At 43.9% G+C, this 22575-nt stretch overlaps 1 protein-coding gene across 1 annotated transcript; it reads right to left on the reverse strand.

Moving 5' to 3' along the window:
* Window positions 1–3250: 3250 nt before the first annotated feature.
* On the reverse strand, window positions 3251–19950 carry LOC132867887 (solute carrier family 22 member 13-like). Its single transcript, XM_060900857.1, has 10 exons — window positions 19576–19950; window positions 14188–14291; window positions 13825–13979; window positions 13583–13751; window positions 12286–12406; window positions 12110–12204; window positions 11692–11906; window positions 4052–4160; window positions 3659–3889; window positions 3251–3498 (listed from the first exon to the last, which is right to left on the reverse strand). Exons 1-10 carry the CDS (start codon window positions 19948–19950, stop codon window positions 3435–3437), a joined length of 1638 nt encoding a protein of 545 aa, XP_060756840.1. The 3' UTR covers window positions 3251–3434.
* Window positions 19951–22575: the final 2625 nt, after the last annotated feature.

Genomic DNA, 22575 nt, shown 5'->3' on the forward strand with positions numbered 1-22575 from the left:
TCGGAAAAAAACAAAACGTATGTACCATTACTGTCAATGGGAGATTTTGGGGCAAATCTGAACCTGACAGAAATCGTACCAAAAGGGCGTGGCTACACCAGGCGTGACCTTAGCCTGATTGGACGATGACATTACTGTTGCCATGGTAGTAGGAGTAGATAAAAAAAAAAAAAAATCTCCCTGTTTGGGAGTGCGTCGCCCAAATCGCCCCTATTAACGAGCCGCCAGTGACACACACACGTTATCCCTCTTTTTAATTATCTACACCTGTTTATTGTGCAGACAATTATCTCATCTCATTATCTCTAGCCGCTTTATCCTGTTCTACAGGGTCGCAGGCAAGCTGGAGCCTATCCCAGCTGACTACGGGCGAAAGGCGGGGTACACCCTGGACAAGTCGCCAGGTCATCACAGGGCCGCAGACAATTATACTGAACATAAATTCACACAAAGAGACTGTGTGTGTGTGTGTGTGTGTGTGTGTGTGTGTGTGTGTGCACGAGCGAGAAAATAATAAGGGTAGACATCAAATCATAAAAAGCCACAAGTTATTTTAAAATGGAACATTATGCAAAGTCCATGCATGTAGAAATGCAAAGTGGCACACTGCTGTGACATAAAAATTAAAACATGCTGTACATCTCTTAACAGTAGGTATTGAGGTCTGTTGAGTAAGACTGAGTAATGAACCTTTTAAGTCAGTCACACCTGAGGCCTCGTCTGTCATCGGTCACGTGGGTTTCTGCAAATGATACATGCCTCGAAGTGAGGCTTCATCTACTATGCCCCCTTATACTCGATACAGTCTTCAGAGCCTCAGTTGGCCATCACTACCGTTAGCTTGGCTATCCTAACTAGCTAGTGATTTAGATAGCCACCTACAGTAATTAGCCAGACAGACAACTGGCTATCTGGAAATTTGCCCCCGTCTCAACTTTTATTGAAACGTGTTAGATATTAAATTAAAAAGGAACATATATTTTTCTAAAACCTAACATTTCTCAGTTTCAACATTTGATATGTTGTCTTTGTACTATTCTCAATGAAATATTGGGTTTCCAAGATTTGTACAGTGCCTTGCAAAAGTATTCATCCCCCTTGGTGATTGTCCTGTTTTGTTTCATTACAAGCTGGAATTAAAAGGGATTTTTTTTTTTTGGGGGGGGGGTTAACATTTGATTTACACAACCTGCCTACCACTTTAAAGGTGCAAATTGTTGTTTAATTGTGACAAACAATAATTAAGATGAAAAAACAGAAATCTGGAGTGTGCATAGGTATTCACCCCCTTTCGTATGAAACCCCTAAATAAGACCTGGTCCAACCAATTCACTTCATAAGTCACATATTAAGATCCACCTGTGTGCAAGCAAAGTGTCACATGATCTGTCACATGATGTCTGTATAAATCAACCTGTTCTGGAAGGACCCTGACTCTGCAACACTACTAAACAAGCAACGTGAAAACCAAGGAGCCTCCAAACAGGTCAGAGACAAAGTTGTGAAGTATGGATCAGGGTTGGGTTATAAAAAACATCCCAAACTTTAAATAGCCCAGGGAGCTCCATTAAATCCATTATCGCAAAATGGAAAGAATATAACACCACTACAAACCTGACAAAAGAAAACCACCCATCAGAACTCTCAGACCGGGCAAGGAGGGCATTAATCAGAGATGCAAAGAAAACAGCAAAGATAACACTGAAGGAGCTGCAAAGATCCACAGCAGAGATGGGAGGATCTGTCCATAGGACCACTTTAAACCATACACTCCACAGAGTGGGACTTTATTGAAGAATGGCCAGAAAAAGTTATTGCTTAAGAAAACACGTTTAGAGTTTGCCCAACAGCATGGGGCAAACTCCCCAAACACATGGAAGAAGATTCTCTGGTAAAATTTGACTAAAATTGATCTTTTTGGCCATCATGAGAAATGCCATGTGTGGCACAAACCCAACACCTGGAGAACACCATTCCAACAGTGAAGCATGGGGTGGCAGCATCATGCTGTGGGGATGTTTTTCATCAGCAGGGGCAGGAAAGCTGGTCAGGACTGAAGGAAAGATGAATGGCACTAAATACAGGGCAGCTCTGGAGGAAAACCTGTTTGAGTCAGCCAGAGGTTTGAGACTGGGACGAAGGTTCACGTTCCAGCAGGACAATGACCCTAAACATACTGCTAAAGCTACACTGGAGTGGTTTAAAGGGAAACATTTAAATGTCTTGGAATGGCCTAATCAAAGCCCAGACCTCAACCCAATTGAGAATCTGTGGCAAAACTTGAAGATTGCTGGACACCAACGCAACTCATCTAACTTGAAGGAGTTGGAGCAGTTTTGCCTTGAGGAATGGGCAAAAATCCCAGTGGCTAGATGTACTAAGCTAATAGAGCCCCATAAAGCTGCCCGACATGATTGAAGTGGTGGGCAGAGCTGTCGGCACTCAGACTGTGGCTATTCAGAACTTGAGCCGCTCTGTGGATTCCATCTAGGAGAAGTTGATGGCTTTGCAGAGAGAGATGGATTTTAGGGACCAGAATGGACGAGCGGGGTAGTCTGCCACGTCTACCCATTTCAAGCCTAAACAAATTCCAATCTTATCTTCGGCTCTCTCAGCCAGCACTGCCTTGGTCAAGGTTGTTGCTGGAGCAATAATCTTCCCCTGAAGATCACTGCAGTTAGACTCACTCTCTGTATTCCCTACTACCATTCCTTTGTTTTGTTTGTGTATATGCTATTATCTGTGTTGTACTATGACAGCTAAGTGGTACCGGAGTCAAATTCCTCGTGTGTGTTCGCATACCTGGCAATAAAAGTGTTTCTGATTCTGAGACATACCCCAAGAGACTTGCAGCTGTAATTGCAGCAAAAGGTGGCTCTACAAAGTATTAGCTTTTGGGGGGAACCTATGCACACTCCATATTTCTGTTTTTTCATCTTAAATGTTTGTGTCACAATAAAACAATTTGTACCTTTAAAGTGGTAGGCATGTTGTCTAAATCAAATGGTGCTAACCCCTAAAAATCCATTTTAATTCCAGCTTGTAATATAACAAAACAGGACAAACACCAAGGGGGATGAATACTTTTGCAAGGCAAATAGATAATAGAAAATAGATAATTGCAAATAGATAATAGAAAAATGAATCAAACTCATATCAGTGGTGGCAATGAGCTTCTAGACTTCAGGGATGTTTTATCGAAATACATATTTCAGGGTTTTATTGTTTGTTTTTAAAAGGCACATAATTTGTTTACAAGCTGTTCAGCAGAATGTCTAAATTGTCATCAGTGTCACCGTCATCATCATCACTGGATGTTTACAACAGGCATATGTTGGGCTTTTTGCATTATTCAACATTATGTGAAGAATGTTTCATAGTACATGGCAAATAATTCTACACAGGTTTATGAAATTATTTCAACAAACACTGCTTTATAATTCCGTGCTCCTTGGTGATTCTTTCATCATTTCTTGCTGGTTAATTCCACTTTCAACTCTTCCCTTCTTCAATATCCTACAAATAAATATATTTTTAAAAAATCAGATATATTAAATCCCAGAGGTGATTTTACATCTAGGTAATAACTCCTGGCTTTAAAGTTATTAAAATATATACACACACACACACACAATGCAAAAACTCAATGAAAGTCAACGAATCAAGACTGTATCCACTCACGTTCTTATTCACGAAAGCATCCATGTGATCCGGAAGCTCTGTGCTCAGGGTCTCGGGAAGCATAAAGCAAAGCACTCCAGCGAGAAAGGGCAAACTCCCAAAGATTACCATTGGAATGGCATGATGATAGACATCCAACAGACCAATGAGAGAAGCCAGAATCCCGCCCACATAGCCAAACATGGCGTTTAATCCTACCCCATTCTGTCTGCAACAACAAGGTTAACAGGTCAACCAGGGCAAAACAAGCTACATAAGGGAAAAAAAGAAAAATGTGCTGCACAATGCAGATTCCTTCATGGAATTAAGTATTTTGTATACAAATACAGTATGCCATATTAAGCAGGAATGCAAGTTACTCATTCATTACCTCACGACAGTGGGGTACAGCTCAGTAGTGTACACATACACTATGGTAAAGGAAGCAGCAAGTGAGAATTTCCCCAACACTGCTATGACAGTCACCACTACGGGGTATTCTGGAAGAAAAGGTTAGAAGTTAGAGGCTTCAGCAAACAGTGTATCCATAACACAGAAAAGACTTTGGTATGTGCTTGAAAGTCAGTTATATAAAGTTGTATGAATCCTTTGAGGGGAATTCATTTGAGTGATTTTGTCATTCTTTTAAGAAATGGACAAGAGTGATAAGTTCATTTGAAATTCTGAGTTAGTACTGAAAACATGACATGCAAGTGTTATTGGGTAAGGCTAAGGTCACACTACAGCTTCCAATGGGTTTGCCAATACTTGGTGATGAAAAATTGGGACCATTGCCACCAATTGTGTAATGCACAGCGAATGTTCTCCAAGCTTTGCAAGTTGTTTTTTGGTGTGTCTCCACCTTATGAGTGGGCAAAAGTGTCATGAAAAATTTCAATGCATGCACTGAAATTTGCTGGCATTGTTTTCGTCTGGAAACTATGCAGTAAATACTCACAGATGGGTTTGGGAATACTTCCCAAAGCTCGGGGAACCTTCTCAACCAAACACCTGATTTTCATTGATAACCCATGGCAAAGCACCACAAGCTGTAGTGTGACCGGAGCCGCATAAAACATAAGAACCAATCAGATCTCAATATACAAAATTAATTCATTCGTCCTCAGTAGCCTCTTTATCCTGGTCAGGGTTGCGGTGGATCCAAAGCCAATCCCAGGAACACTATGTGCGAGGTAGGGATACACCCTGGATGGGATACCATGACACCGACAGAATTGTGGCAGCAGAGGCATGGCCAAGCGTCAGTTTGTGAGTGGAGGTCGGGGTCAGGGAAGGTGAGTTGTCAAGTCATTACACCTGTTCTCTCTCTCTCATATATATATATATATATATATATATATATATATATATATATATATACACACACACACACACAGGGCTTAATTTGAGCCGGAACATGACGGAACAAGATCCGGAACCTGGCAGCTATTTTCATTTCATTCGGTGTTCCGGCAGCTATTTAAATGGATCAGATCACCTCCGTGACCATCACAAAGGGAAAAAAAATCAAACAATAAATTAAATAAGTAAATAAAAATTTGTTTAGTGTTCGGTTTTGATATCTGTTGTTGATTTCTCTCCTATGACATCCACAAAATCTATGCGAAAGGGGAAGGGGGGGACATGGGGTGTATACTTCTGTTCAATAGAACACCGAGTTTTTTGTAGCTGTTAGCTTGCATTGTGGAAAAAATGGCAAAAAAAAAAAGAAAGCTTACTAAAATTTTTCAAAGTCCCAGGACAGGCGGATCCTCAACGACCGAAAATGGACAACGTTGGACACAGTGACACTGCACCAGCACCTGCTGCAAGTGTACCAGTTCACGTCACTTTTTAAAAACCCATTATTACTTACCCATGACTTGAATCGATTGCACTTATGGCTGCTACTTGAATCCTTGGAATATAGTAAAACTTGAATCCTTAAAATGAATTCTCCAACTTGTTTTGTAAACCCTTTATTTCTTAACTATTACTTGAACTGATTGCACTTGTGTTTGCTGGCACTGCTTTTAAACTTGAAATATGCTTGAAATCCTAGGCTATTCTTTTAAATACCCTACTTAAATCCTTAAAATGAGTCATTTAACTCATGTCTTGTGTGATCTGATCTCCAATGGTGAAATAAACCGGTTGTGATATGAGTACAGTCTGTTATTTTAGAAGATAAATTTAATATATAATTTCATATATAGCCTAATAAAAAATATTTTATAACATAATATCACAACATATTACTGTCTGTAACTGTTCGTCACTAAAGCGTTTTCTAAGATCATAATGTCTGACATTATTTTATTTTTTGCCAAGCGGGGCCACTGCCGGGTCGGTTGACACATGGTAGGTCTATTGTTCAAATGTGTTCTACGGTCTATGGGGCTGCGTTGTGGGTGCAAGTGCCAGGACCGTTTTATTTATTTACTTTCTTTATAATCTCAGTCAGATACACAAGCAAGATTAAGTCTTTACTCTGCTGTGTTTTATTATGGCCATCAATATATTGTAACCTGTGTTTGATTTGTTAATTGTTGATCCAGTTGTTGCCTTAACGCAGGGGTCTGGAATGGCTCGGGAGCCAGATGTGGCCCTTTTGGTGACTGCGTCTGGCTCGCAGATTAATCAGCTCACATTGAGATCAAGAAGTACACCTCCATTTAATGAAAAAGTCAGTTAGCTGTCCGCAAAGCAAAACCTTTTGACAAAGAACATGGCAAAAAGGGAAAAAGGTGACTGGTAGGCTACCGTACATTTCAACAGGAATGGACAGAGGAATTCGCCTTTGTGGGGTGAGAGGGTTCTGCTTTGTGTCCAATAGGCCAAAACAATGACAAGATTGCATCGATGAAACAATGAAATAAAGCGGCACTTCGAAACACGCCAAGCTACGTTTGCGTCAAAATATTCAGTGGGGGACAGGAGGAAGACGGCATGTCAAGAGCCTCTTCATTATGAAAAAGAATATTACACTCAAATTGTTGGTCATACGTAAAAATGCATTTTAGTTGTATTCAGCGTCACTTTTTATATATGGCTCTCACGAAAATGTATTTGAAAATATTTGGCGTTCCGGGACCTCCCACTTCACAAATTAAGCACTGTGTATGTATTTTTTTATATATATATATATATATATATATATATATATATATATATATAAAAAAAGAGGTCTCTCCCAACCAGAACACAGGTGTGTGTGCACACTTGTGTGAGCGACTGTATGTGAGCAGAGAGTGAGTGAAGCTGAAAAGCAGCAAAGTAAAGGAAAATAAAGTGTGTGAGAACTTCAGCTCCCGCCTGCCGTGCTTCTGTACTCCACCCACATCAGGGACTTATTACAGTGGTGCTGAAACCTGGGACGTACAGAAGGGAACCACCATTAAATGGAGTCCTCCCCATTTAAGGAGCTCATCCATGCCCTCGCTACCACCCAGCAGAATCAGCATCAAGCGCTGATCGCCCTCTGGAAGGAACAAGAGCAACACTTTGAAGCCTCAATGCTGGCCCAGCAGGCAGATCGCCAGGTGTTCTGGCATTTGCTTGTGTCGGCAGGGGCTTCCACTGCCACCACAGCAGACCCTCCTCACGTCACTCTCACAAAGATGAGCCCGCATGATGATCTAGAAGTCTTCATCGCTCTCTTTGAGCAAGCGGCCGAAACGTGGGGGTGGCCACTCGAACAGCGCATGACGCGCCTCCTCGCACTCCTGACTGGCGAGGCACAGCTTGCAGCACAGCAGCTCCCTGTCAACAGCTGGCTCATGTACGCTGACCTAAATAGAACCATCCTGCAGTGTGTCGGTCGCTCCCTGGAACAACATTGCCAGTGCTTTTGGACGCTGACATTGGAGGAGGTCAGCCAGCCGTTTGCATTCAGCCAACAAGTCTGGGACACCTGCTGGCGGTGGCTGAGGGCGGAAGACAGCAACACAAACGGGATCATCCATCTGGTGGCACTGGAACAGTTCATCTCTCGACTTCCAGAAGGAATGGCGGAATGGGTCCAGTGTCATCACCCAGTGTCACTAGAACGATCCATTGAGTTGGCAGAGGACCATCTGGCAGTGGTTCCAACAGGAGGCAGACAAAACGCCTCTCCTCATTTCTTTTCTCTCTCTCTCTCTTCCCGCCCACCCCCCACCATGGAGGTGGGTGCTGGCTCCTCCTCAGCCAGCCCGCCGCACCCATGATGTCCTCCCTTCTCCCTCTTCCATGTCTGTCTTTTCTCCCCCTCAGATGAGTGACGCCCATAACACTGGTGCAGAGGGAAAGTCTGGGCCGATGCGCTGGCGTGGTGGGGAGCCGGAGGATCTCCAGAGTCAGGGCTCTCTGATGGAGCTGGGAGCTGTGATCCAGATCCCCGACGCGCCAGAGACCGCCCCCAATCCGGCCAGGACATATCGCATGCCGGTAAGTATTCAAGGTGATACATATCACATGTTGGTGGATTCCGGTTGTAATCAGACATCAATTCACCAAAGCCTGGTGCAAGGTGAGAGACTGGGGGGAGCACAAGCGGTGAAGGTGTTGTGTGCGCACGGGGATGTTCACCATTATTCTCTAGTGTCTGTCCATATTCTATTATGGGGCCAAAAGCATACAATAAAGGCGGTGATTATTCCTCATCTCACCCACTCGCTGATTTTGGGGACTGAATGGCCAAGGTTAAAGAACAGATGGAACACATTAAGAGGTGGGTCCTGCATTAGTATGTCACGGGAAGATCCCGGTGTGGCATTGACTGGGGAAGCTGTCACAGAGCCGTCTACGTCAGCACCACATCAGGGTGATACAAGGAGTGAGGAGCAGCTCGCCCTTCCTCCCTCTCTCAGGGATTCCTTTGAGGATTTCCCATTAGAGCAGTTGCGAGATGAGACTCCGTGTCATGCTTTTGACCAAGTGAGAGTAATCGATGGTCAAACTATCCAGCCAAGCGTGACACCGGTTTTCCCATATTTTGCTATTACTAAGGATAGGTTGTACTGAGTGATGCAGGACACTCAAACCAGTAAACAGATAACCCAGTTGTTAATCCCAAAGAGCTGTAGGGAACTGGTATTCCATGCGGCTCACTTTAATCCCATGGCCGGACACTTAGGGCAGGATAAAACACTAGCCTGAATAATGGCCGGATTCTATTGGCCAGGGATTCACAGGAACATTCGTTGGTGGTGTGCAGCATGCCGCGAATGTCAATTAGTAAATCCCGTAGCCACTCCAAAAGTGCCTTTGCACCCTCTCCCTCTAATTGAGACCCCTTTTGAAAGAATTGGTATGGATCTCGTAGGGCCATTAGCTCGGTCAGCATGAGGATATCGCTTTATTTTAGTTCTGGTGGACTATGCAACGCGATATCCGGAAGCGGTGCCTCTCCACAATACCTCAGCACACAGTATTGCGGAAGCGCTCTTCAATATTATGTCCCGGGTCGGGATTCCAAAAGAAATCCTGACAGACCAAGGCACTACATTTATGTCACGCACACTGTGCAAACTGTATGGGTTACTGGAAACCAAGTCTATCCACACCAGTGTCTATCACCCACAAACAGATGGCTTCGTGGAATGGTTTAATCGGACACTCAAAAACTTAATTCATAAAATTTGTAAGTGAGGATGCACTTAATTGGGATAAATGGCTCAAACCCCTGTTATTTGCAGTACGAGAGTTCCCACAAGTCTCCACAGGTTTTTCGCCATTTGAGTTATTATATGGGCGTAAGCTGCATGGCATTTTAGATGTGCAATGAGAAAATTGGGAGGAGGGACCTGCACCTAGCAAGAACAATTCAGTACGTTCTCGACCTGCATGCAAAACTCCACACCCTCACGCACTTAACCCAGAAGATTTTATGGCAGGCACAAGAATGTCAAGTCCGGCTGTACGACAGGGGCACACACCTTAGAGAGTTAACACTGAGAGACAAGGTACTCATATTATGGCCCACATCGAGCTCCAAATTAAATCACCAAGTGGCAAGGGCCCTTCGAGGTCACACAGCGAGTCGGGGACGTCGACTATGAGGTGAAGTGAATGGATAGGGGCGGGGCACTGCAAATCTACCACCTCAACCTGTTAAAACATTGGAACAAGAGGGACCCTGTGGCATTGGCAGCGGTAGTTCCAGAGGAAGCGAAGCTGGGGCCGGAGGTAAAAAAAAAAATGTAACATCTCAAACCACTCCAGTCCCTTGTGGAGACCACCTTTCACCAGCCCAACTCACCACTTCCAGTCCCTTGTGGAGACCACCTCTCACCAGCCCAACTCACGGAAGTGACCAAGTTGCAGAAGGAATTTTCCGACATGTTCTCACCCCTTCCTGGTTACACCCACCTCATAGAACACCACACTTTGAGATGCTCCTGGGGGTGGTGGTGCGTAGCTGCCCTTACTGCTTTCCCAAACACACACAAACACACACACACACACAAAAAAAAAAGGGGGGATGAACTCAAGGCCATGTTCGAAATGGGAGTCCCACAGTGACTGGAGCAGCCTCGTGGTCCTGGTTCCCAAGATCGATGGGTCAGTTTGGTTCTGTGTGGACTATAGAAAAGTCAACACAGTGTCTAAATTTGATGCATACCCTCACATTGATGAGTTGCTCGATTGGTTAGGCACTGCTCACTTTTATTTGTCACTAGATGTAATGAAGGGATATTGGCAGATCCCCTTGACTCCTCTACCCCAAGAGAAAACAGCCTTTTCCACACTGTTTGGGTTACACCAATTTGTCATGCTTCCTTTTGGGTTATTTGGGGCTCACGCTATGTTCCAGCAGCTCATGGACAAGATCCTTTGCCCTCACACTGTTTATGCGGCAGCGTACCTCAATGACATCATTATTGATAGCAATGACTGGCAACGGCACCTAGAACACCTTGGGGCCATCCTAGAGTCGCTGCGGTGTGCGGGTCTCACAGCTAGCCCGAAAAAGTGTGCAAGAGGGCAAGTGGAATTACAGTATCTGGGTTTCCACTTGGGTCATGGGCAGGTGTGTCCCCAAATTAACAAGACTGCAGTGATTGTGGCCTGCTCGAGGCCCAAGACCAAAAAGGGGATGAGACAGTTCCCGGGGCTGGCTGGCTACTATCGTAGGTTCATACCTAATGATTCGAACGTCACCAGCCCGCTAACTGATCTCACTAATAAGGGAGCACCAGATCCGGTCCAGTGGACGGAGCAGTGCCAAGAGGCTTTCACTAAAATAAAAGCTGCACTGTGTGGGGGGCCACTTTTACACTCCCCAGACTTCTGTCTCCCCTTTATTTTACAGACGAACGCATCAGAAAGAGGGCTGAGGGCCGTTTTGTCCCAGAAGGTGGAGGGAGAGGAGCATCCCGTGCTGTACATCAGCTGCAAACTCGATGCATGAAAGGAAGTACAGCACCATCGAAAAGGAATGTCTGGCCATCAAGTGGACGGTCCTTGCTCTCTGCTACTACATGCTGGGGTGCCCTTTCACCTGCTGTTCAGAGCATGTGCCCCTCCAGTGGCTCCACTGCATGAAGGATGCCAGAACACCCTCCAGCCGTTTAAGTTTGAGGTGGTCCATAGGTTGGGGGCGCAGGTGGTGGTGGCGGACTTCCTGTCCCGTTGGTGGGGGAGTCCGCTGCAGGCTGGATAGCTGCCCAGCAAGAGTCAGGCGGTGGGGGCGTGTGGCGGTGGGGCCAAGTGTCAGTTTGTGAATGGAGGGCAGGGTCAGGGAAGGTGAGTGGCCAAGTCATTACACCTGTCCTCAATTAATGTGTGTGTTTGTTGCAGTGATGGTGGAACATAAAAGGAGGGGGAGAGCAGAGAAGAGATCTCCCCCGACCAGAACACGTGTGCGCATGTGTGACTGTGTGTGAGCAGCGAGTGAGTGAAGCTGAAAAGCAGCAAAGTAAAGGAAAATAAAGTGTGTGAGAACATCAGCTCCTGCCTGCCATGCTTCTGTACTCCACCCACATCAAGGACTTATTATAAGATTATTACCTCACTTTCATCTAAAAAATGTTTTGTATGTTTGCACACCTGCTGGGATGGCAAGAATGACCAGACATGCCGTTCCCCCGAGGAGCAACACTGCACTTTGAGATTTCTTTCTGCCAAAGCGCTCAATAAGTGGGTAGCAGCTGAGTAGAGCAGGAATCTCTGCAAAGCCGAAGATGAGCTGCGTCAGGTAGATGTCCACACCAAAGTTTCCCACATTCAGACTGATCCCATAGTACACCAAGCAGATCACAGACCTGTCAAAGGGACAATGCAATTTGGGGAAAAACACCAAAATGTCAGAATGGGATTAACGTGAAGATACACATCTATATTGCACAATATTGTGCATTATTCAAAATATAATGGATGCCCAGAATATAGGTTTTGTGTGGTTTACCCTTTTTCATAAAACATATTTTGTTAAGTATTGCAAGTACTGGTACAAATTTGAACTTGCCAGATAAAGCACATAATCAACATCCTCTTTCTCAGACTCTTCACTCGGAAAAGGTCCAGCATGCTGCCGGTTCTGACTGTGATCTCAGACTCCATCTGACGGACCATACATTGACATTACAAATTCCATTAAAAACAAATATAATTAAATATTTTGTTGAGACAGACTTCAATTACCCTTTCAAGCAGAGAGTCTGAAACTTTCCTGCCATTGACCCTGGCTGCATTCAGGATTATCTTTTTGGCTTCCTCCTGTCTGCCTTGAGTCAGGAGCCATCGAGCCGACTCTGGAAGGATCCTTAAAACAGAGAGCACTTACAGATATGGCATATATTATTCAAAGAGGTTTACAGATGAGGCAAACAACAATTGAACTATATACTTGAGCATTTGCTGGATAAGGACTTTACAGGGGTTTCTGGTAGAACTGAAGTTAAAAACCAGACCTTCTACAGAACCTTAACTACTGAGGCACCAGGTAGCACTGGCTTACAGATATATGGGTTTATAATCTGTTCCATACATGCCTTGTTAGCTAAAGGTCCATATATAAAATAACTAAATATATCTCATCTCATTATCTCTAGCCGCTTTATCCTGTTCTACAGGGTCACAGGCAAGCTGGAGCCTATCCCAGATGACTATGGGCGAAAGGCGGGGTACACCCTGGACAAGTCGCCAGGTCATCACAGGGCTGACACAAAATCACAGACAACCATTCACACTCACATTCACACCTATGGTCAATTTAGAGTCACCAGTTAACCTAAACTGCATGTCTTTGGACTGTGGGGGAAACCGGAGCAAACTCACGCGGACACGGGGAGAACATGCAAACTCGCACAGAAAGGCCCTCGCCAGCCACAGGGCTCGAACCCGGACCTTCTTGCTGTGAGGCGACAGCACTAACCACTACACCAACGTGCCGCCCTATATATATATTTATTCATTTATTTATTTATTTTTAAGGGCTGTCCGAGATGCAGAAGCAAGAGCCTTGATATTATAGATAGTATCTTAACCATGTGCAGCACAGTGGTTAACAATATCACCTCACAGCAAGAAGGCTCCAGGTTCGAACCTCACAGCCAACAGGGGCCTTTCTGTGTGGCGTTTGCATGTTCTCCCCATGTTTGTGTGGGTTTCCTCCCACAGTCCAAAGACATGCAAGACTCTAAATTGTCCATAGGTGTGAATGGTTGTTTGTCTGGCGAAGCCACAGCAGACCTAGCAAGTCGGCAGTGGATGAAGCATGCTCAAGATAGATGCAGTCAGGCTCATAAGAGGTGTTAGGGTGAGTCCGCACCTGAACTCAAAATTCTTGTCAAAATTCTCTCTTAACCCAAGATAACACACGCTGGAATGAATTTCCACAGCAATCATTTTTGATGACCTTAGTTTAATAGACTGCAAATCCACCCGCCAACATGAATTAAGGACAGATTCAGACTGAGATTCAGAGTGAAAGCCTTACCAAAAGTAGACACCGAGGATCAGGATTGGTGCAGACACAACTAATTGGAGAATCCTCCAATTGCGGATGCCGAAGGCCAATCCAGATAGTATCATTATCCCCAGGACATAGCAACAGTGAGACAGGATGGTGACCAAGGCCCGACGTGATGGGCCACACCACTCAGGGCCTACAAAAATATTAGCCATCTCTAAAGTAATGTTAGTAAAAGGAATGGTATAAATTGTGTGTTCCATCAGTACCTATGATGTTGGCAGTGATGTTGACGCCAGACATAGTGACACCAACCACAAAGCGAAGAGCAATATAGATGTAAAAGTTGTAGGAGAAAGCAGCACCCACACCAAACAAGAACTGCAAAGTTAAAGAGAGTAGCAGAACAAAACGCCGGCCATATCTGCAAGGGTAGAAAACATGACAAGAAATTTGCCTTTTGTCATTACTTCAGCTCTATGGCCTCAGTCACTGTCTGACCCCAGTGTTGTGATGTTCAGTGAAAAAGTATAGAATAGTCATGTAGTATAGTGGGCAATAGAATAAACAATGAATTTACTACTAATTGTGTCCATTCTCTTGGTTATTTTGTTTATAGGAAGCCTCCTTACTTGTCAGCCAATGGTCCAAACAACAGAGCTCCAATGAGGAGTCCAGCCATGTAGATAGATTGTGAGGTCTCATTCAGAGTCTTACTTTCACATACCAAGTCAAACTAAAATAAACAAATAAATAAATAAATAAATAAATAAATAGAAGAAAAGGAGTAAAAATATCAAAGCAAGCATTTAACCAAAACTTGGTGTCCCAGCAGCCTTCTACTTTTGAATCCATTTTGCATCCGAAGGGTCTATAATTTGCCCATTTGAAGAAAAATTTTAGGTAAAACCTGTGATGGCCACACCTGCAGCCACACAATTGCATGAAATTCGGTAACCCTCATGCATTAGCATATTTTAGTTTCTCAGACACTAATAGTTTCACACCCATATTACACACACCAACACATAAATTAAGACACGTAGTCCTTAATTTCATATAACATATCCATGATTAATTTAACTTAAAGGTACATAAGTTATCTCTGTAGTGCACACATTTAGTTAATTTATGTATATTCAACATTATGTTAATTTATCCTACATTCTAATTCCCTTTTCTTTTTTTCTGGTGCTGGGGGGTGCTGGGCTGCTGAGGTCATCTGGCAGGATCTGGCAAAAAGCTGAACCCTGGGAGGAGTGGCTTTAAATGCAGGAAGAAGCAATTGGGCCCAATCATGTTCCTGCTGCATCAGAAGACATGCAGAGGAACATGCATAGAGACATGGCTATGCGGACTCACTCCAGACTCTGTGCTGCAGCTGGCTGGCTTCCAACTTTTCAGAGCAGACCATAACATGGATCTCTCTGGATAAAAGAAAGGGTGGTGGAATCTGTTTTTATGTAAACAGGGGCTGGTGCAGTGATGTGTCAGTGATCCTGAAACACTGTTCTCCCAACCTGGAATCATTTATCATTAATTGTAAACCCATCTACTCCCCATTTGAGTTCGCTTCATTCATTCTGGTTGGTGTTTACATTCCACTACAGGCCATTGTGCAGAATGCACAGTGCATGCTGGCCGATCAGACACTGGGTGTGGAGCAGACTAACCCGGAGGACTCCCTAGTTATTGTCCTCGGTGGCTTTAACAAAGGTAACCTCAGCTACGAACTACCAAAATACAAACAGTTTATTAAACCAGAGAAGAGTATATTTTGGATCGCTGCTACACTACAGTCAATAATGCCCATCACGCCCTCCCCCGTGTTGCACCGAGCTACTCTGACCATGTCATGGTCCACCTGATTCCTGCATACAGGCAAAAATTAAAGCTGAGGAAACTTGTAGTGAGGGCATCTAAGATGTGGAGCAATGAGGCTGCAGAGAGCCTTCAGGCATGCTTGGACTGTACAAATTGAGATGTGTTCAGGACTGTTACCAATAGTCTGGATGAGTACACAGAGGCTGTGACGTCCTACATCAGTTTGTGTGAGGACTGCTGCATTCCATCACGAACCAGGGTGAGTTACAATAATGACAAACCCTGGTTCATAAGATAAGCTCAGACAGCTAAGGTGGCAAAAGGAAGAAGCGTTCAGAAGTGGAGACACGGACAGGTTTAAAGAATCGAAGAACAGGTTTAGCAAGGCAGTGAGAGAAGCTAAACGTCTGTACTCTGAGAAACTCCAACACCAGTTCTCAGTCAATGACTCAACATCTGTGTGGAAAGGGCTCAGACAGATCACTGACCACAAACCTTCAGTCCCCCACTCTGTTTATGACTCGTGCCTGGCCAACCAACTGAATGAGTTATACTGTCGCTTTGAAAGACAATGGGACTGTCCTGATGGCATCCCCCAGGACTCCACACTCCAGCTCCAGCCCACCACCCCAATCATCTCCTCCACCTCTACTGCTGCCAGGGCCTCTCTACAACTTCACACCTCGGAGGCCCATCCACCTTCCACCACAGCCTCAACCAAGCAGCTCTTTAAGAAGCTGAACCCCTGCAAAGCAGCAGGTCCTGACTCCGTCTCACCATTTACCCTGAAGCACTGTGCTGATCAGCTGCTGTCTCCGATGTTCACAGATATCTTCAACACCTCACTGGAGACATGTCATGTGCCAGCCTGCTTCAAGGCCTCTACCATTATCCCTGTCCCCAAAAAGCCAAGGATCACAGGATTAAGTGACTCCGGACCTATCGCTCTGACTTTTGTGGTCATGAAATCCTTCGAGCGCCTTGTGCTTTCCCAGCTCTAAACCATCAATGATCCGCTCCTGGACCCCATGCAGTTCGCCTACAGGCCCAACAGATCTGCCAATGATGCTGTTAACATGGCTCTTCATGTCATCCTCCAGCACCTGGCCTCCCCAGGAACCTATGCTAGGATTCTATTTGTGGATTTCAGTTCCATCTTCAACACCATCATCCTGGCTCTTCTGCCTGACTCCACCTGCAGGTGGATCACTGATTTCCTGTCTGACAGGAAGCAGCACATGAAGCTGGGGAAACATCTCTGACTCCTGAACCATCAGCACTGGATCCCTCCCCAAGGCTGCATCCTTTCTCCTCTATTCTTCTCCCTGCACACAGACAGCTGTACCTCAAGTCATCAGTCTGTCACGCTCTTAAAGTTCACAGATGACACCATCCTCACTGGACTCATCTCTGATGAGGATGAGTCTGCCTACAGGTGGGATATTGACCATCTGGTCTCCTGGTGCAGGCAGAACAACGTGGAGCTCAATGCTCAAAAGACAGTGATGATTGTAGACTTCAGGAGGCGCTCTGCCACACCCTCCCCCATCACCCTGTTTGACTCCCCAGTAACCTTTGTGGAGTATTTCTGCTTTCTGGGCATTATAATCACCCAGGACCTTAAGTGAAAGACGTATACCTGCTCTTACCAAGAAAGCACAGCAGAGGATGTACTTCTTGTTAAAGTTGAAGTCTGATCTGCCAAAGACAATGATGGTGCACTTTTACGCCATCATTGAGTCCATCTTCACCTCCATCTGGTATGCTGCTGCCACTGCCCAGGACAGCATAGACTGCAGCATACTGTATAATTTGCTCTTCTAAGAGGATGATTGGCTGCAACCTTCCATCTCTTCCGGACTTGTATGAGTCCAGGTCCCTGAGGAGAGCAGAAAGGATTGTGGCCGACCACTCTCACCCCAGACACAAACTTTTGGAACCACTCCCCTCTGGTAGGAGGTTGCGGTCCATGAGAACAAAAACCTCATGCCATAAGGCCAGCTTTTTCCCCACTGCAGCTGCCTCATCAATAAGGTCAGAGACCCCCCACTGACTCCAACCTCACACTTCCAATCTGTGACATTAATGCACTTCGTTTCTGAACTGCAATTTTGCACATTTCAAGGCCATGTCATGCATCTCCATTCTGTGAACCTTTATTGCTCATTCCAGCTCACACTGTACAGCTTGATTATTGACATCCCCCATTACACATTCTCTTCCTTTCACACACTCTTGTCTGTGACCCATTTTTTCACATTTTGGGCATAATGCACAGCCTGGATTCCAACAACTCATGCACATACCCCTTAAATGCCCACTTTTCAAATTTGTATATTTCAGATTCTTCTATTTTTACACACACGCGCGTGTGTGTGTGTGTGTGTGTGTGTGTCCGCGCGTGTGTGTATATATGGTAGGTGGAGGTCAGGCACATTCAGCTGGAAGAGCTTGTCCTGCAGAAGAGCCAGGATGATGGTGTTGAAGACAGACCCGAAATCCACAAATAGAATCCTATTGTAGGTTCCTGGTGCATCCAGGTGCTGGAGGATGACGTGAACAGCCATGTTAACAGCATCATCAGCAAATCTGTTGGGCCTGTAGGTGAACTGCATGGGGTCCAGGAGCAGGTCTGGTTGAGTGCTAACTGTTATTGCAAGAAGAATTTGTTTCCTTTTCTGCCAGTAGTCAGTGACTACTTGGGGCGTGCCATGCGGTGTAAGGACGACAGCTGACAAATCAGAAACACCCATTCAGTCATGTCCCGCCCCAGTTAAAGACAGCTGACAAATCAGAAACACCCATTCAGTCATGTCCTGCCCCAGTTGAACACAGCTGCCACTCGGCGAAAGAAAAAAAAAATGCTGCGTTCATGTGCTATGGGAAGATGATATTTTCCAGTTGGGAAGTGGTATTTACCAGTGTGTTGTGTTCACATGCTTTTGTTGCTGTTGACAAAGGACGTGGACTGCTAGTTAGCAATAGTTAGTTAGCTATTGTTAGCAATAGCGTCTGCTCTGGATAGGTAAAAACAAACCATAACAACACATTTTTAAAGGAAACGGATTTCTAACGTATTATATTACACTTGTTAATGACGCAATATTGCATAGATACCAAAAACTACCCACTAGTACTAGTAAAAAAAAAAATCTTTAGTAGCGTACAATGCTTACCATTCAAGTGTCTTGTACCGCTCGCCGCCATGTTGAAAAGGTTAAAGTTCATCTCATCTCGGCAACTCGTGTATCAAAATCTTCTACGAGTTGCCCGGTGGAAAATACCACAAGAGGCGGCGTTCATGTGTGCTTTCCATGTCGGCGTTTGGTATTTACGATAATTCCCATAGCACATGATCGCACCAAAAGTGTAGACACAGGCTTTTTAGCTTACAAATTACTATTCTGTTTTTTTATTATTATTATTATGAGAAGGCACATCGAGTTTAGTCCTGCCTTGGCCAGTGCATTCTGAAAGTATGTTTTGGTCTGTAGCCAACAATGCATGTTATTGCAGATCATATCTCTCCACACAAACTAAAGGCGCAGATGCAGACTTTTTCACGGCTTTTTCATGGACTGTAACGGCATTTGCTTATGTAGTAATGTTAATACAGAATTTACTCTGATGAAATTATTCAGACACTCCAACGCCCCCCCCCCCAAAAAAAAAATCGGATCTGCACGAGCTGTGAAAAAGGCGCGCCGTTTGCATCCCTGTTTAAACTCATAGGTTAACCAACTTTAACCGGCTAATGAGGCTCGGTGGTCAGTCAAGATTTTTTTTTTTAGTTTTCGCCATCCCTACTTTAGAGGGGTGGTTCCAATTGTAAAAGGTTCACCTGCTCCCAAAGTGGCATGATGGAAAAGGCTTTGCTTCATCATCTGTGGCCAGGAGCTGAAGAGAACAAAATTGGCTATGCTCTCAGGTAGGGGCGGATGTTCTCTAACTTCAATCACAGAAACATGCACTTTCCTTGGAGTGTTATGTTGAAAAGATGCTTCACATGGCTTTCGCCCTCCCTGTTTGGTAGCTAAGTGATAAGGGAGATTGGCCATGGCTAAATTACAAAGGGTAATAAACCAAATAGTCAGACCTATGTAGACCCCCCATACCATTATCAAGCAACATTGCTTGTTTTACAAGACGTGCTGAATTAAATTCAAAACAATCATTTGTTAGGAAATACAGCTTACCTCAGTAATTAAGGTGCTACTCCCTTGAGGTGCTTTGTAAATCCAGCCATCTCTGCATTTCTCTGTTGTGTTTAGTCCATAGGCTTCAATGACTTCAAATTCAAGTTCAACAGGAGTGAACATTTCACAGCTCTCATACTTGCCAGCTGGGTCTTTAGGGACTGTCAAATTTAGCTGCTCCTCGTAAGTCAGGTTCGGCCCTTGTTTCCGAATCCAGTTAGTATTGCAGTTGTGTGGGAAATTCAGGCCAGTAAACACCTGGACAAATATGTGAAAAGCTGAGATGATGTTGGGGAGGCATATTATCCCAACCAGGCGCTTCTGGAATGGGCCAAATTCCCCAACAGCTGACAATATCTGGTTAAAGTCAACCATCTTGATGGAAAGCAGAGCAATCCCTTTCCATCTGGCATAGCAGTTTGCCAATATGGACATTAATTTTTAACCTGCTTCAGGTTAATCTAACAAACAGGGAACACATTCACACATTTCTTATGTGGCATATTGTAAGATTGAGCTAGGGAAAAACAATGAAGAGACAAGTCAAATATTTTCCTCTTATTCAGCTGATGTAAAGTTTCAAATTGAAAATAAATGACTTGAGCACATTCACTAATTGCTATTAATTGAGGAGACTCTGAGGACGAAGTTAGTGTGTGAGAGAGTGAGTGAGAGAGAGAGAGAGAGATCGCTTGAGTTGTCAGGGACTTTGGAGCAAGTCAAAGTACGTATGAAAAAAATTTTAAGCACTTGAATTTCAATATAGTTTCCTCCATGATTACTGGCACTCCTTGTAATGATTAGTGAAAAGGGTCAGAAAAAAAATCCACCTTTTGGTGAAGTAACTTCATTCACACTGAAACAACCGATGAAAGATTTGTTGAATAAATTTATTTCAATTAAAGGTTGGAATTTTTTTTTTCCATTTTTCCAGTGCGAGATGAAACCACTTCACCAAAAGGTGGTGTGGGTGCAATCAGTTAATTATTGAAATTAAATGATCAATCTCATTAAATCAGTCTCATTAAATTTGAAGGTTAATAATTAAAATGAATAAATCCCATTGAATCGTTTACTTTGACTCCTTTGAATTGAATCATACCATAGAATCAGTCTCATTTGAAGTGAATCATTCAGTGAATCGTTCAATGAATCATTTAGTGAATCATATAGTGAATCGTTCAATGAATCATTTAGTGAATCGTTCAATGAATCATTTAGTGAATCATTTAGTGAATCATACCATTAATCCTGGTGCTTAATAATAAATTACCAAACAGCTAAATTATGGTATATTTCCAAATTATTACGATCACTTACCATATTACATAACTTATATGCACCTTTTTGAATTCTTCGAGAGATTGGGGACTTCATATATTGTTCACACAAATAAACACAGTTTGTTTAATAAATGAGTTTATTATACAAAGATAAAAATAATAATCAATATATACAAGCAGTGAGGTGTGTGCGTATGGCCTAGCTTGTTGCTAGCTAAAACAAAGGAATGTTATCTAAATAGAACAAAAGATTAGCTCTGTTGCTAATGTGTGCTTGCGGGAAGGACTTGACCATGTGTTTAGCCTCGTGTAGCTAACTACACGTGGTGGAGGCCTAGATTAGCCTTGTGTTGCTAGTGTGTGTTTGTGAAAGGCCCTATGGCCTAGCTAAAGTGTGTTTGTTAGGCCTGGTGAGGCCTACTGAGCACGTGTTGCTAAAGACAAAGGGAAGCTGTCTAAAGTGTATCAGGCCTGGTCAGGCCTGTTGAGCACGTGTTCTCAGTAACAAAAAGATTCCACACTCATAACATTACCAAACTCACTGAAACCTCGATAAGGTCAAAATGTATGATAAGGAAATTAAAGTGTTAGTCAGAGAGGAAAGCATGCACAGCCTATTAAACAATTGAGAGAACATAGAACCAAAATAAATCAACACGCTGCGTGTCTAACAGTGTAACAGATAAACCTGGGTTTAAATTCACACTATTCCAATAAAAGCAAATTCCTAAGACTATCTTAATTATGCCCAAATGCCAAAATCTTACTTAATCCTGACTTTAACAAGATATGAAGATGTTCGCCGTTGCAGAGCTTCGCTGTTCAGGAAGCACGTGAGCCGCCCATGTAGAAAGTGCAGAGTCTTCTTGGGTCCGGCGGAACACTTGGGTGGTTCCCGTGGAAAGCAGAGGACTCTTGGTCCGAACTTCAGCGTTCGTGAGGGAAAGTCTCTGATCAGAATAAGATGCACAGCGCTTTTGAGTTAAAAAGGATTCAATCGCTTCTTAACTTTTAACTGCCTGGGCTGCAGTCGTGACGTCACTTCTAATACGAGTAAACCGGTTGTAACTCAGGTTGAGTTTAAAGATCGCGCGACTCTGGAGTTTACCTTGGCCAAGGGTAAGAAAGAAAATCGCGCTGAGTGATGGATCTTGCAAGAAAGAAAGAAAAAGACGTCTTTTTGGTGGAGAGCATCTCTTTTGTGCGTCTAGATTCCTTGAAACCCAGACACGAGAGACAAATTGGCGGAGCTTCCGCTTGGACTTATGCGCGCATGGCGGACTGACGTAAATGATCCCGCCCACGCGTGACGTAGGTCACGCGGCAGAGGACTGGGAATTGTAGTTCTTAGAGACAGAATGGCGGCATGATACCTACAGTGGAATTTTTCTAAACTTTTTTTTTTTTAATTTTTATAATCTTTCCAAGGGCAGCCAATAATTGTGGAGGGCATTGTGACTATCAGTAACTCAAATTTACAACCTATAATAAAACAGTGGAAAAATTTTGTAATATGCTGTTATCAGTATGTGCAATGAAAGGAAAATGTTCAAGTTTTATTTATTTGTACAACACTTTTAACAACAGACAGTGTTCCAAAGCAGCTTTACAGAAAATTAAAGACTTTAAACATCTGAGCTAATTTCATCCCTAATAAATTTATGTATCCCTGATGAGCAAGCCTGTGGCAACGGTGGCAGGAAAAACTCCCCCACAC

This window comes from Neoarius graeffei, chromosome 19 (assembly GCF_027579695.1).
Source record: "Neoarius graeffei isolate fNeoGra1 chromosome 19, fNeoGra1.pri, whole genome shotgun sequence".
NCBI classification, from domain to species: Eukaryota; Metazoa; Chordata; class Actinopteri; order Siluriformes; family Ariidae; genus Neoarius; species Neoarius graeffei.